Below are 15,804 nucleotides of genomic sequence, written 5' to 3'. Positions count from 1 at the left end.
ACAAACCCAATCGTAAACCTCTGTTTTGCTTTTTTCTTGCAACTCCCAGTATAGTATGCTAATCCAATTCAGTACATGAATGGGCTCGTCATTCTTTTCCAAAACCAGATTTCGAGCCTGTTCCTCTTTTTCCATCTCTCGATCCACATCTCCGTTGCTACTGATCAGCTGAATCTGGGGAAGGAGATTCAATTGCTTCCAAGTTTTGGGAATTTAAGCTATTTAAGCTAAAGAAAAAAAATCTGTAATGAAAAGGGTGATTATGGCTGGGTGGTGTTGGTGGCTGGAAAGGGTTTGGAGGTGGGCCGGGAACGCAGGTTGGTGGGGGAAGAGGTGGGAGAAGGGGTAGGATTGAGATTTTCTAGTAATTTTAATTGTTTGTTTTTATTTTATTTTTCTCAACAAGTCACTACCACTTGCTATAGCAGGTAATTTTGGTCTTTCACAAATGAAAGACCCATCATTCTCTTTCATCCTAGAAGCCACCTAAAAATATATGTTAGACGATGATTTTTTGTGATGAGAGAATTCATTCAACTCTTCAACTTGGTGGTGACCATGAGGCACTCTAGGGATAAGGACCATCAATGTCTCAGTAACTTATGGAGGGATCTCTCTATTCAAAAAGAAATTTTTTGGACAACTCTGCACACATTCATTTTGATAACATATTAGCTCTTTTGATAGAACAAGTCATTAAGGCCATCAACTCACGGGTCTTTAGATGCCCTAAAGAAAAAATGCACTCCTTATTTCCTCCCCCGGGGTGAAGGTTGGGGTTTGTTGTCCTTCCCAATTGGTGGTGCTTGCTTGCTCCATGTGACCCTAATTTGGATGAACAACATTCACACTGTTTTTTGTATTATTGATGTAATTCTGCCTTTGTGGTTAACTGCACTTGTCATGTGCATATAAACTCTCAAAAACTGGGTTCAGTTTTATTCAGTTGTGTCTATAGACACCAAAAATACAATAAATTGAACAAGCATTTCATACTGATAACATGAAGTTTGTGCTAAATTACCAACCTCTCTTCATCACTTTTGACTTCAACATCAGAATGATCTGCATCAACACTTCGTGCAACAATATGGTCTTCAACATCTCTCTTTGTTCCTGTGTATGCTAAAGGCCTACCAAATTAGGAGACATGATACAAAATACCATAATGGCTTTTTCCCTTTTCCACCTTCTTTTGTGGATGGTAGATCAAGTGCAAAGTATTTAAGTTAGTAAGTTTATTCTAATTAGTGTATGTAATACCTTCCAAAAACAGATGGCTACTCTTTCCATGATCCCTGTCATCTCTCAGAAAATAGATTAGATAGAATAGTTAGTTTCAATGAAAATGAAAACTCATATGTGTAACACCCCGATTTCGGTGGCGTCACTTTAGTAACCAAAAAGAAAACTTAAGCGGAAAAACATGAATATTTTTTTTTTCGATAATAGAACCAAAGACTGAAAGAAGTAAACTCCCAACAAAAGATAACAGAACTAATATATAATATAAATACAGCCCCCCCCCCGCTGTAAGTAGCAAACCACGTCACGAGTAAACCTCCAGTGACGGGAAGTAACAGAAAGTAACGCTCGTAGGCAAAATGTACAGACCAAAAGAAAAGGTTAAGTGTCCGCAACACTATCCCCCAAAAATGAGAATAAGTCAGCCCAAACGGCCTAAAACAAGACCTCCTAGCCCAACCAACTCTCTGTGATCCCCGTAGAGGAACCACACAAAAAGCTATAGGCGGGAAACTACCCTGTTCCCAAAAGAAACAATGACGGTCAGAGCTAAGACTCTACTCCTACACTAATCCTATCTCGAGGAGCTCACACCAGCGCACATAACTACGTGCTAGCGTGATCGTCGTCCGAATCTGAATCCAGAACGACCAAGTCTATGTACACCATCCGTCCTCCTCTCGCAACTGCGATGCGCTCCGGTTCCAGCATCTCAAACCTAGTTCCCCCCGAAGGGTGAACCATCGTGAATCAGTCCGCCATGGACATCTGATAAAGGGCGTAGTCCGCCAAAGCACACACAGAAGACGCGAGGGTCAACTCCAAAGAATTATGTAAATAATAAATCCAATAGATACAGATAGAGATAGCTACTTAGGCTTATAAGTTAGAGATAGCATCCTAGGGTTGTATATTTCACAATGAATATAAAAGACAGTAATAACAATTAACATGCATCAGATAAGATTAACAATTATCAATCACACTCAGCAACTAAGTCAGTATGCATGTTGCATGAAATGCAATGCTGGTTAACAAATGCATTCCGGAACGGATGGGCATCAACGAGACAATCCTAGCACCAGCAACGGTGGGACCATTTCCGCTCGCGTGTCTCTTACACCACACAAAGTGTAGTCAGATCAGCAGTGAACCCGAAGGTCTGCCATTTCCGTCTGCTACTAAGAATCACCGCAGTGTTCTTATATGGAAATCCGGGTCTTATGACCATTTTGGAATCCACCGAGGTCCGAAGTCCGTCTCGTGTTAATACCTCAAAATGAGTGCATGAATGCAAAGTGATTAGCCAAACAACGTCTCCGACCTCACTCGACACGTCGCCACGTGTTCTAACTAACTTATTTGTCTCTAAAAAGAATACCCTAAGGTAAAAGTCGATTCTGCGACAAAATACAATTAATCGTAAAAAGAGTGCAAACACTCACGATAACTCTTCGAGTCATCAACGCTCTCACGAAGTCTCACGCTTCAGTGGAGTCTTATACAATCACGAAGTCTCACGCTTCAGTGAAGTTTTATGCTTTCACAAGGTCTCACGCCTCAGTGAATTTACACACTTGCACGAAGTCTTACGCTTCAGTGAAGTTTCATGCTGTTCACGAGGTCTCACGCCTCAGTGAAGATCCATGCTTTCCACGAGGTCTCACGCCTCAGTGAAGATTCTCGGCTCATCCCTTGGATTGGCCAACCAATAAAACTTGCTCATCGAGCAAAGTGCCAACGCACAATGGTTTCCCCAGAAACCTGGATCCGACGACACTTCTCATTTTCAAAACACTTATGTTCAAGCCCTAAACTTTCGTCTGAGTCTTTTATCATTATATTAAGGGTTTTGAGGTTGTTTAATACATTATGGAGGTTCATTATGAAATTGTTTAAGTTTCGTCTCTAATCCTATTAGATCCCCTAATTCCAATGATTCCCTGGAGAAGGTCTCAAAACAAAAGGTCCATCATCACCCAAGTAATGGCCCGAGAAGTTCCCAGGTAAGCTGGCCGGGCACAATGCCTCATTAAAAGCCCTTCTTGCCTTAGACAGAACAACCCAAGTTCTTACGTGAATTCAAATGGGGTTTTTCCAATATCATTTTCAAACTCAATTTTCCTTTGAGAAGGTCTCGATCCATAAAACAATAATAGGGCCCGAACTCCATTCGTCCCGTCAAACTTTCTCAAAATCTCATCAAAATAGGCATGACTTGCCCGTTATCCTCACTCTCCAGTACCACAGATATATGTGTAATAGCATAGTTAAATCAGCACAATCAATAAACATGTCACATATATCAACACATCCTAGAATAACCACATAGCACTTAGCATGTAAAGCAGATATCACACATCCTAGATTAACCACTTAACACGTAGCATGTAATTCAAACTCAAAAGCAGTCAGTAGATGAATATTCTACATTGTCAGCCGAAGCCTCAGAAAACATTTCTCAGTCAAACACAAACAAGTGCATAAACAATAAATCAAGTCGAATACGTCAACACCTAAAGCATTAACTAATACTTCAGTGAGTAGCCCTCACCTGTAGATTCTCCAGGGTTATCCTCAAACGTTCCTTCACACTCAGCTCCTTGTTCTTCGGGAAATTCCTCAAAAGAACCTTTAGAGTAGAAACCACAGAATTCCATCAAAATCTATCAGAAACTCAGCAATCATCACTCACTAAGGTTACACGAAGTAGCATATACTCCGAGGTACGATAATCTAGCGCGAAAGGACAAGTTTTTGAAAAAAGAATTTTCTTCCTCCTCCTAGGGTGCTCTCGGCCACACATGGTAATTGCGTGTGTCGATTTTTCTTCGATCAAACTTGGTTCCTAGGTTATTATTAGTCGTAACTAAGGGTAATCTAAACTCGGAAAAATTATCGGATCGAAAACTGTCGTAGGGGTATTTTGGTCATTATTTTCAGCTCAGAATTTCAAAATCAGAATTTCGAAAAACAAATTAGATGGGGTTGATACTAACGACGATTATGACGACTAATCTTACTAACGCTAAGCTCAGTCGAGGGTTTTAAGCCCAAAGGTTGGAACTTTAGCCAAAAATGGGTATTATGAGCAGAATTGAAACTCGGCGAGAATCGGCGAAATGAAATCCGCTAAACATGCTCAGGGGCACGCAGGGAATAGGTTTAGATAGAAAGATGAAGTTATTTGGATAGTTTTGCAAAAAGCTCAAAACTTAGAGCATAGAAAAGCATAGAGAAAAGCTACAGAATTTACGATCAGAAGTAAGGAAAAGCATCAGTACCTTGAGACCTACGCGTAGCAACGAACTGTGGAACGATCAAGCAAGAATCGGCGAAAAACTCTTCTCCTCCTTCTCCTCTTGTGGCCGCGGGTTTGGGTGGGTTTTTGGGTGAGATTTTTGTTTTTCATTTTTCAAGCTACAACCTATATATAGTGAATGAAATGGAAGATATTTTGTAAAGATTTAGATAAGGATGGATAGATATTTGTAAAGATCGGATAAGGATGAATAGATATTTATCAAAGATCGGATAAGGATGAATAGATATTTATCAAAGATATTTTGAGAAGATATTTTGTAAACCGGTACAGATTTGTTTAGATATCGGAGGATTTAACTCATAGAGTTAAAATAATAATATAAGAGTAATTCCTATTTTTTCCGGCTTCATTATCCGTGAATTCTAAGATAGGTTTTGGCGACAGAATTCCAAAACTCAACAGAGGTTTCCTTGTATTTTAGGTGACTAATGCAAAGTCGGTGTAAAACTATTTTACCCGATAAGTTACTTTTTGCAGTGGATGTCGGAAGAGAAAACTTCCTTCTGAAGAAAGATGGAAAACATCAGGAGAAATGGGTGTTCGCGTGTGGAATCTTCATTTGAAGCTCCGAATAGAAAAAGTCTTCATCGTCGGTTGATTCTAGGGTTCTTGAACTATCAGGGTTTTAGTTTCGGCAAACTTCTGAGGATTGGAATCGGACGTTCGTAGATCCTAGGGTTTCGCCTTGAAACGCTTGTTATATATGGATTAAGAGAAGTTCTAACATTTCTCTGAAGATTTTTGGAATTAGTTTCCATCGTGTCTTTAAGTGTAAACTAGCTATTTACTAGTGTTTTTGCCCTAGGTTTAAGCGTATATCGATCGTGCTATAACTTTTATCGACTTCGATACAATCCTTAGACTTTTCCTGAACTTTCTCCTTCATAAATTTATTTCGTTTGGTAAACTCTTGTTCAGGTTTTTCCTTCACGATACGTCAAGCCTAATCGTAAATGGAAATCTCTTCCACTTATTCTAAGCTTAAAAACTTGGGTCTTACAATATGACTGGAATGATAAAATTCAATCCCCCACAAACAGAAATTTAGAAAAGCATTACAAACCAATATATTACCACTATAAGATTTATTTTTTGATGAGAAATGTCTTCGCTCACGCTCTTCCAATTCATCACGCAGGTTCCTTCTCTTTAACTCATCATGTGTGTCCTGTCCGTCTCTCCTGGAAAGGTAGAAGATACAATTATTTGGGAGGAAAAGCACACCACATGCATCACCAAAACATCATGCTAACATAATAACATGCAACATTGACCGTATAGACAGAGCAAATACTCATTAGACAAAAGGAAACATCAGGATGCAGGAATAATTCAAAGTTCTAGCATCAGACAAACACCAATTTTTTCCGAAAGCAAAAGAGACAATATTATTAATATCATCAACGTAGAATCTAGAGAACAACCCTCTCATGCAAAATATAGAACCTAAAAGCATACAAAAACTAGGCCCAACACAAGATAAACTAACCTTCTATGGACATAAGAAATAAATCAGGGAGCAATTTACAGGAAAATACAATAAATAACCCAAAAAGCTTGAAAATATAAGAGATGTCTAAAAGCCCAGCTGAACAATTTAAGATATAAAAATCTGCAAAACCTAGGGGCACCAACTTATTTAACATTCCAACCAAAATAATTTTTGAAAGCAAGTTGGATAAAAGATGAGCCAAAAAAAAAACCGATGCCTGCCTGAATAGCTTATTTCAGATTGAGTTAAAAAGTATTGATAAAAAAAAAGATTTAGTTAAAAAAGTAGAATGAAGGCCCTCCTTGCAGCAGAATTATGCTTTAGATGGCTATTAATTTTACCAACACAAGATGACCCCAGCCGACAAAATAATCTCAACATCCTCGCACAAACAAGCAACAAAAACATAACCCCCCTCGAACAGCAAGCTTAGAGACTTCAAACCCTAGCAAACACCATATGAACATAATGATCATAAAGACCCCCAATAAAAAAGTTGCTCAACACGCAGCACAAGATGTGCCAGCAAAAGCAATCTCACCTTTTAACCTTTCCAGCTAAATAGATTAACTTTCAAGTTTCAACACCCGCTTCATTCAACTATCCATACATATAAAAGAAAAATATCGTAGTTTCTCCTCAATTGCGGCTAACATCACTTTCTAACATATTTGCGAATTAACAAGCACCCTCTTGCATATATCCTTCGGACCAAAACTATGTTTAAGGATCTCAAATTTTCCTGGGTCACAATGATAAAAAGCCCCCCACCCTAGTGTTCTAAGCTCCCGCTATCACAGCCTCAATAAGAAAAGCTCAAGATTGATTCTTGTATTTGGAAGCAATCTCAGGGTTTAGATTCAATAACAAAAAATCAATACCATATAAACCTATCAAGTGATTAACTTTTACACAGGATGAAATCCCTCACCCTAATCTTCTGAACAGTGATTAGCTCTAAAATTATAGGGTACAATCAAAAAATTTCAACGATGCGTGAATTAACAGAGACAGAACCTAGGTCAAGTTAGAACGGGAATTGAAAATAGGAGAAAGGGGGTTAGTTAGTTACCTTGGCTTGAGAGTGGTGTGAGATGCGATGTCCCTGGAGGAGTATTTTTTAGAGGGACCGAAAATTCGGGTACCGCCTTGTTCGTTGCCACCTTTAGCCAGTGCCCATGTGGGTCGAGCAGCGGTCGTCATCTTCAATCATCGCCGGTAATGGAGGAGGAGGAGGAAGGGTTTCGGTCGAAGAGAAATCGAAAGGAGGTGCGATGCGAATGCGATGAAGAATGAGAATATTCACGGACCTCGGTTTTGCTTTTATATAACATTTTTGTCGGCTTACTCTTTTTTTCTTCCAAACCATGTTGGGCTCGGGTCGTTTCCACGTGTACATTTGTTTACACATATTTTGACCAAAAATTGTTATGTTTCAAGATAAAAATATGGTGGAGACTAGCATGAAAGTGTGGATGGGTTGTTCATGGGTGAAATACCATCTTTTACCACTTGAAATTATAAGTTTGCCCTTAAACTAATTTTAAATGTCAATTATGTCATTATTGTTATCTTCATCTTTTACTAATTTACCCTCTCCTTTATCCACAAAGAAAAATAACAAGCCCCAACCATAACCACCAGCACAGCCAACGCAACCAGAACATCTACTCCATAGAACCGCCGCCGCAAACAACCTAGGATTTTGAGAGAACAACGGCACCCATGAGGAATGCAGATAGAGAAGTCTTAAAGGGGGTGTTCTTGAATGGTTTGCAAGAATAGATCCGAGCTGAGATGAAGTTATATTCTGCTGAAGACCTGGCAGATTTGATGGATAGAGCTTTGCTTTTGGAGGAAAAGAATTCTGCAATGAAAGAAGAAAAGGCCAAGGATGGAGGAAATTTGAACCAAGGAGACAGAACTGTACAGCAAAAAGGGGCCTGTGGGAACCCAATCAATGAGGGAAAGGTTCAGGAGAAAAGGTGGACTGGTGGGCAAAGATTGTCACAAACTGAACTGCAGGAAAGGAGCAGGAAGGGTTTGTGTTTCAAGTGTAGAGAAAAGTGGGGCAGAGAGCATGTGTGCACCAAGAAGAATTTCCAATTAATTCTGATGGAAGTGGAGGAAGATGAGGAGGAGGAGGAAGAGGTGTTTGAAGAAGCTGAGGATGGGGAATTTGTCTTGGAAGGGAAGGTCCTCCAATCATCTTTAAACAGCAAGGAGGGATTGACCTCCAACAGGTCTTTCAAGGTCCAAGGGAGAATAGGGGATAGAGAAATTTGGATGTTGGTAGATTGTGGGGCAACCAACAATTTCATATCCCAAGTTTTAGTGAATGAATTGGATCTGCCAGTGGTAGCAACAACAGAATATGTGGTGGAGGTGGGGAATGGAGACAAAGAAAGGAATTCAGGGGTGTGCAAGAATCTGAAGTTGGAAGCCCAGGGAATTCATATCACACAATTTTTTCATACTTGGTCTAGGGGGAACTGATTTAGTATTGGGAATGGACTGGTTGGCAGGTTTAGGGGATACTGAGGCAAAATTTCAGGAACTTACCATTAAACGGGAGCTCAATGGGAAGCAGTATATCTTGCAAAGGGATCCATTGGAGAACAAGGGCAAGGCTGATTGTAAAGCCATCAAGAAAACAAAGCAAAATGCAGAGGAAGCCTATTTTTTCTCTCATGAGTATGTAGAGGAAGTAAACATGGCAGCAGCTGATACTCCCATGGAAATGAAGGTAATTCTGGAAGAGTTTCCCGAAGTGTTCCAAGAACCACAAGGTCTTCCTCCTAAGAGGCCCAATGATCATGCCATTTTGCTGCAAAAAGGAGCCTCTATTCCAAACATAAGGCCCTACGGGTATCTTTTCTATCAAAAGAATGAAATTGAGACTCAAGTACAAGGAATGTTGTTGAATGGAATTGAATGGAATAATTAGACCTAGTACAAGTCCTTTTAGTAGCCCTGCAATACTAGTGAAGAAAAAAGATGGGGGTTGGCGTTTTTGTGTTGATTATAGGGCTTTGAATAAAATGACAATACCTGATAAGTTTCCTATACCTATTATTGATGAACTATTAGATGAGATAGGGGCTGTTGTGATATTTTCCAAGCTAGATTTAAAATCTGGATATCACCAAATTAGAATGAGGGAGGAAGACATTGCCAAAACAGCTTTTAGAACCCATGAAGGCCAATATGAATACCTAGTAATGCCCTTTGGCCTATCTAATGCCCCTTCTACCTTCCAAGCCCTCATGAACCAAGTTTTGAAGCCTTACCTTAGGAAATTTGCATTGGTGTTCTTTGATGACATATTAATTTATAGCAAGGATATGGAGTTGCATTTGGAACATTTGAGGAAGGTGTTGCAGGTTCTGAAGGAAAACCACCTTGTAGCAAACAAAAATAAGTGTTCATTTGGCCAACCAGAGCTAGTTTATTTGGGTCATGTCATATCCAAGGAAGGAGTATCTACTGACCCCAGTAAAATCAAGGACATGTTGAGCTGGCCAATTCCTAAGGAAGTAAAAGGACTAAAGGGTTTCCTCGGGTTGACAGGTTATTACAGAAGGTTTGTGAAGAATTACAGCAAGTTGGCTCAACCTCTAAATCTCCTGCTCAAGAAGAACAACTTTGTATGGACTGAGGAAGCAAGCCAAGCTTTTACACATTTGAAAGAGATAATGACTACTGTTCCAGTGTTGATTGTACCAGATTTCAGCAAGGGATTTGTGCTAGAAATTGATGCATCTAGGAAGGGCCTTGGTGCTGTCCTGATACAAGAGGGAAGGCTAGTAGCTTACATGAGTAAGACTCTTTCAGAGAGGGCTCAAGCCAAATCTGTGTATGAGAGAGAACTCATGGCTGTGGTGTTGGCTGTCCAGAAATGGAGACATTACTTACTTGGCAGCAACTTCATAATTCATACAGACCAAAAGAGCTTGAGGTTTTTAGCTGAACAAAGGTTGATGGGTGAGGAACAACAAAAGTGGGTGTCCAAACTCATGAGGTTTGATTTTGAGATCAAATATAAACCTGGAATTGAAAACAAAGCAGCAGATGCTTTGTCCAGGAAAATGCAATTTTCTGCAATATCATCAATTCAATGTGATGAATGGGCTGACTTAGAAGAAGAACTGATGACAGATGAAAAATGCAGAAAGATCACACATGAATTAACCATCCAAGGGCAATCTGTAGTAGGCTACCAGATGAAGAGAGGAAGGTTATACTTCAAAGACAGAATAGTATTACCTAAGGAATCCAGCAAGATCCTCACTATCTTGAAAGAATACCATGAATCAGCTGTGGGGGGACATGCTGGGGTTTTCAGAACCTATAAAAGAATTTCTGCCTTGTTCTTCTGGGAAGGAATGAAGTTAGATATCCAGAAGTTTGTTCAGAATTGTGAGACCTGCCAAACGAATAAATATGAAGCTTTAAACCCTGTTGGTTTCCTACAACCGCTCCCTATTCCCTCACAAGTTTGGTCAGACATATCTATGAATTTCATAGGAGGGCTGCCAAGAGCTATGGGAAAGGATACAATTCTGGTAGTTGTTGACAGGTTTACCAAATATGCTCGCTTCATAGCCCTCTCTCACCCTTACAATGCCAAGGAAGTGGCAGAAGTATTCATCAAAGAAGTTGTCAAGTTACATGGGTTCCCCACTACAATTGTCTCTGACAAGGATAGGGTATTCCTCAGCACGTTTTGGACTGAATTATTCAAAATGGCTGGGACCAAACTGAAATTCAGTTCTGCCTATCATCCTCAAACAGATGGGCAAACAGAGGTGGTGAACAGGTGTGTTGAAACCTACCTCAGATGTGTGACAGGAACTAAGCCTAAGCAGTGGCCAAGGTGGTTGACTTGTGCTGAGTTTTGGTATAACACCAATTACCACTCAGCTATTAAGACCACACCATTCAAGGCTTTATATGGTAGGGACCCTCCAGTGATAATTAGAGGGACTGATTCTGCAACTTCAGTGGATGAGGTGGAGAAACTAACTGCTGAGAGAAACCTTATTCTGGATGAGCTCAAAGAGAATTTGGAGAAGGCACAGAATAGGATGAGGCAGCAAGCCAACAAACACAGGAGAGATATACAGCTAGAAGTTGGAGACTTAGTTTATCTCAAGATCCAACCTTATAAACTCAAAAGTCTAGCTAGAAGGAAAAACCAGAAGCTGAGCCCAAGGTATTATGGACCTTATCCAGTGATAGAAAAAATTAATACAGTTGCGTACAAGTTGCAACTACCTGAAGGAAGTCAAGTTCATCCAGTGTTCCATATTTCATTACTTAAGAAGGTGGTGAAGGAAGGGATCATAAGCCAACCACTACCTATTGATCTGAATGAAGAGTGGGAGCTCCATGTGGAACTAGAAACAATTATTGATTCCAAACAGAAAGAGAATGGAACAGTGGAAGCACTGGTGAGGTGGAAGAACCTCCCTGCATTTGAAGATTCTTGGGAGGATCTAGCTAAGTAGATTGAACAGTTTCCATATAATCACCTTGAGGACAAGGTGATTTTCCAAGGGGGGAGAGATGTTGCACCACTTGCTGCCAGCCTAGGTTTGGCCATGTTTACAGCAAGAGGCCCAAACCCATATGCAACCTGTCCTGTGACAGATCCTTCTAGAATACTAGTATTCCTAAATAACAACCTGATGAGGTGGCATTAGTAGTAATGATGATAATGTATAGGGGGAGGGGACCACCTTAGGCTGCAGGGAATATATGTTAGTGAGGGAGAGAGACTAAGGTAGGCTAGAATTTGGCTGGGAAATAGGAGAGAAGAGCACTCTCGAACTTGCTCTGTTTTCCTTCTTTTGTTCTTCTGTATTTCCCTAAACACTGCTTCTGAGTTCAGTACCAGAGGATTCAGTGCTATTAATATATTTGGTTCTTCAATTCTATCTTCTATTTTATAGTACCTAACAGACTTCAAATACTTATAACTAGATATTATGTTACAACATTTTTAACATTAAATAACAATGATTATAGTTTAAATTTAAATTATTGCATTAATATTAAAATAGTTTTTATTTTATAATAAATAATAATAATAATTGTGTTCAACATTTCAATAATTTTAAAAAAAATATTTTTCAATAAATAGTATTGGAGTTCTCTTTGTAAATAATAATATTACTCAAGTTTAATAATTAATATTTAATAATCAGCATTGGATCATTTTAAAATTTTAAATATTTATTTATTTAATAATGTGAAAAATAATGCCATCCGTTTGAAAAAAAATTAAGCAATAAGTTTTTAATACCATCAAAATAGTTGTTTTACCATTTTTTTTTACTTTTTAGTGAGAAAGTCATTTTCTAGAAAGGGAAATCACAATTTCCTAAACATGTTTACACATGTTAAAATCGAAAAAATAAAATTTCATCTTTTTCAACTATAATAAGATATAAATGAAATAGATTAAGTATTATGTAGTAAATTTATATTTATTCAACTTTGGTCATAACTTTTTTTCTCTATTAACCTAGATCAAAATCGTTTTTACTAATATATAATATGATCATAAAATTATATTGAGATTGTTTCTTCAAATAAAACACACATACATTATATTTTTTTAGAAAATGGAAATTTATTTTTTGACTTATACGAATTTATTCATTTTTTAATATTTTAATTTAATTAATTTAATACAAACAAAAATTCTAATACAAAGGTTCAAAGTAACTTTTACATTTTAGCAGGCAATGTGAAAAATAGAAATAAGTTTTATTTTTTATTTTAAAAAAAAGTCATCAACTTATTCTGAATAATTATTATTAAATTAATTTTAATTTTAACATATAAAAAATTAGAAAGTTTTACAATTAGAAAGAAGTATAAAAAATTACTATTAACGATCTAATATTGTTATTAATGTAAAGTTAGTCAATTTCAATAATTATTATTATTATTATTATTATTATTATTATTATTATTATTATTATTATTATTATTATTACTTAAAACTTTCCCTAATGTAGTAATTGATAATTAAAATTTAAATAATATTAAAATTTAATATTAAAATTTAATGTAAAATATGAGAAATTGAAAAGTTTAACAAATTCTATTCAACTTTCAATTTACATCCACTTATTATTAATTATTTAATTGTTTAATGTATTTAATACTTATAGCTCAAGTGAGCCAAAGTTCCCTGATGAAGGACTCACTACAAAGCAAATCCAGCAATTTCTTGGAATCTTAAATTATATTAGAGATTTCATTCCGCATGTCTCTAAATACACTTCTTTTTATCAGTTATCATCTTCTCAAAAAGTTGTTGTTGGCTGCAAATCTTTTCAAGGGTAGCGATGCTGACTTGATAGATTTCTCACACACACATATATATATATATATATATATATTACATTGTAGCAGGTAGTCTGAAAAATAGTAATAAGTTTTATTTGTTATTTTTAAAAAATTCATCAACTTATAATTTTTAAATTAATTTTAATTTTAACATATAAAAAATTAGAAAGTTATACAAATAGAAAGAAGTATAAAAAATTACTATTAACTATTAATATTGTTATTAATGTAAAGTCAGTAATTTCAATTATTATTATTATTACTTAAAAACTAGTGTTTTTTACCGGCGCGTTGCACGGGGAATACATCTATTATATTTGATAGGTCAATTAATACCTTGATCATTAAAAATATAATAAACAACGGATGAAATAGAAGAGTATGAAATGATGAGCAAAGTGGACAAAAAGTCTTAAATTAAAACCCTTGTTGCATAGATTGAACTTTGTACAATTGAATAACTAATAAAAAAATTGGTTAACCAAATCTCAAATTATGCAAAACATATTAGGGGATGTGGTTTAATGATGGCTAATAAACAATAGCTAATTTAATCTACAATGAAAAAAAGAGAAAAGATTCTTTATGTACGTGATTATGCGAGTTCATTTTTTACACAATAAAATAAACTAAGTTTGACCCATATCAACATGAAGTCGTTTCACATTCTTCATGAGCCTAAAGACAATAACACAAATTATAGATATGAAGAATTACCAATAAAGCATTCAGAACACATTTTAATCTTAGAAAAAAAAGAATGTACCGCGAAATTTGTTATTGTATTTGATACATTAATTAATACTTAATGAATGTACTTTCTTGTTAAAATATATTTCTTCCCGTAGGAGAATTTAACTCCTATAATAATTTGTAAAAAAAAATTAAAGTGGACTATATTATTATGTAGTAAAAAATTAACATCAAACTATATTATATTATGTTTTTCTTGTAACAAAAAAAAATTCCGATGAAATCTTATTAACATTTATTTTTATGTAGAAGTATTTTCATGTAAAATATTCTTCCTATATATAAAAGCTTTTAGGCTCTTTCTAATATATTTAGATCCAGCTTCTCCTTACTCTCAGGATGCCTGAAAGTCTTTTCTCAAGTCTATCTGGTGGGTAATATCGATGAAGATGATGACACCCACCATACCTTGCTTGCTTCAAGGTCGATCTCTTGTATCCTCCTCCTGCCGAAGACTTTAAGAGTAAACCTTGCCATTCCAACTTTCATCGGTCGAGTTTCAGTGGTTTTTTTGTTGATCCAGGTGAGAAAGCTTACTAAGGCAACCTCTGCTTTTGTCTATCTCTCAATATAAGAAGCATGTTGCTTTGCTCTTATAGTAGTACTAATGGGCGTACTTTAGAACAAATTTCTAGCGAAGGTCTTGACAGTTTGAAACTGAAAGGTTTGGTTCATTAATAATATCTAGTAGTTTCATCATGCTATTCTGCCTTTAAGCTTGTTGTACTTACCGGAGCATTTCTGCGATAAAAAAATTCAGAATAGTAAAGCAGTCGTAGTATGCTCCCTTTACTTGCTCTAATGTTCAAGTGATAGCTGAGTGCATACTGTTTGCATCTGAATTATATATAAAAGACTCTTAAAAACAACTACTTAATTCTCCATTACAAAGAGTATACATTACATCAGAACCTAATTATTATTTGTCAGTGACATAAATGTCGAAAATAATAGTATTAATAATGGAAATTTCGAATGGTGTGGATAAGGATTAAAAGTCCAATCTCATAAGAAAGAAAAATCCCCATTTACATCAAAATCTCTCTCAAATTTCTCTACCTCACTATCACCACCGCTTTTCTTATAAATTATCCACAAACACACTCACAAGTTCCACGCAGTACCTAACATCATATGCAAATTTTGTTTTCACTACAACCAGAGTTTGTTCTTTGGCATAAAAAAGACTTCATAAAGTAAGAAGGTATCACATTTTGAATTTAAATCATTAAAATATTTATTTCTAATTAAAAAATCAAATGAAACTTGCTTCCAAATCAGCAGCAATCCTAGGTGCTATTCCTGATTGTTGTCTAACTTTAACATGAATTAATATGAACTCATGCTAATTCAAATGAAACTTGCTTCCAAATCAGCAGCTTCCAGCCGTATCTGCATTCTAAGTAACAGAAAATCAAGAACTCATGAAGTGAGATTGATAGACATGTTAGAGTAGGATAGACTAAAGACCACCAAACATAATAACAATATGTGCAACATCAATCTAGCTATGATAGTGCAAAGATAGCAATCAAATTTGCAGACAGATATGAAAGCCAAAGAATGAATTGAAGCCACTTTTTGGCTATGGCCTTCCAGTGGTTTCCATAACCAATCAGATCTATTT

General features: G+C 36.5%; 1 protein-coding gene across 1 annotated transcript; it reads right to left on the bottom strand.

Annotated features, from left to right (window-relative positions):
- Positions 1-1,000: 1,000 nt before the first annotated feature.
- LOC130741110 (uncharacterized) lies at positions 1,001-7,265 on the bottom strand. Its single transcript, XM_057593912.1, has 4 exons — positions 7,135-7,265; positions 5,645-5,751; positions 1,264-1,305; positions 1,001-1,116 (listed from the first exon to the last, which is right to left on the bottom strand). The coding sequence occupies exons 1-4, from the start codon at positions 7,263-7,265 to the stop codon at positions 1,016-1,018; spliced, it is 381 nt and encodes a 126-aa protein (XP_057449895.1). The 3' UTR covers positions 1,001-1,015.
- Between the last annotated feature and the right edge of the window lie 8,539 nt (positions 7,266-15,804).

The sequence above is a fragment of the Lotus japonicus genome, chromosome 1 (assembly GCF_012489685.1).
Source record: "Lotus japonicus ecotype B-129 chromosome 1, LjGifu_v1.2".
Lineage (NCBI taxonomy): Eukaryota > Viridiplantae > Streptophyta > Magnoliopsida > Fabales > Fabaceae > Lotus > Lotus japonicus.
The sequence above is the reverse complement of the archived record's forward strand: the minus strand, read 5'-3'. Positions and strand labels throughout refer to the sequence as shown.

Bases quoted from the DNA above. Each gene is read 5' to 3' on its own strand.
- LOC130741110 (XM_057593912.1), bottom strand. From the start codon at position 7,265: ATGACGACCGCTGCTCGACCCACATGGGCACTGGCTAAAGGTGGCAAC. The intron at 1,306-5,644 runs GTAATATATTGG...ATTTTCTGAGAG, and splicing joins AAAAAATAAATCTTATAGTG to ATGACAGGGATCATGGAAAG. The intron at 1,117-1,263 runs GTATTACATACA...TAGCATACACAG, and splicing joins TAGCCATCTGTTTTTGGAAG to GAACAAAGAGAGATGTTGAA.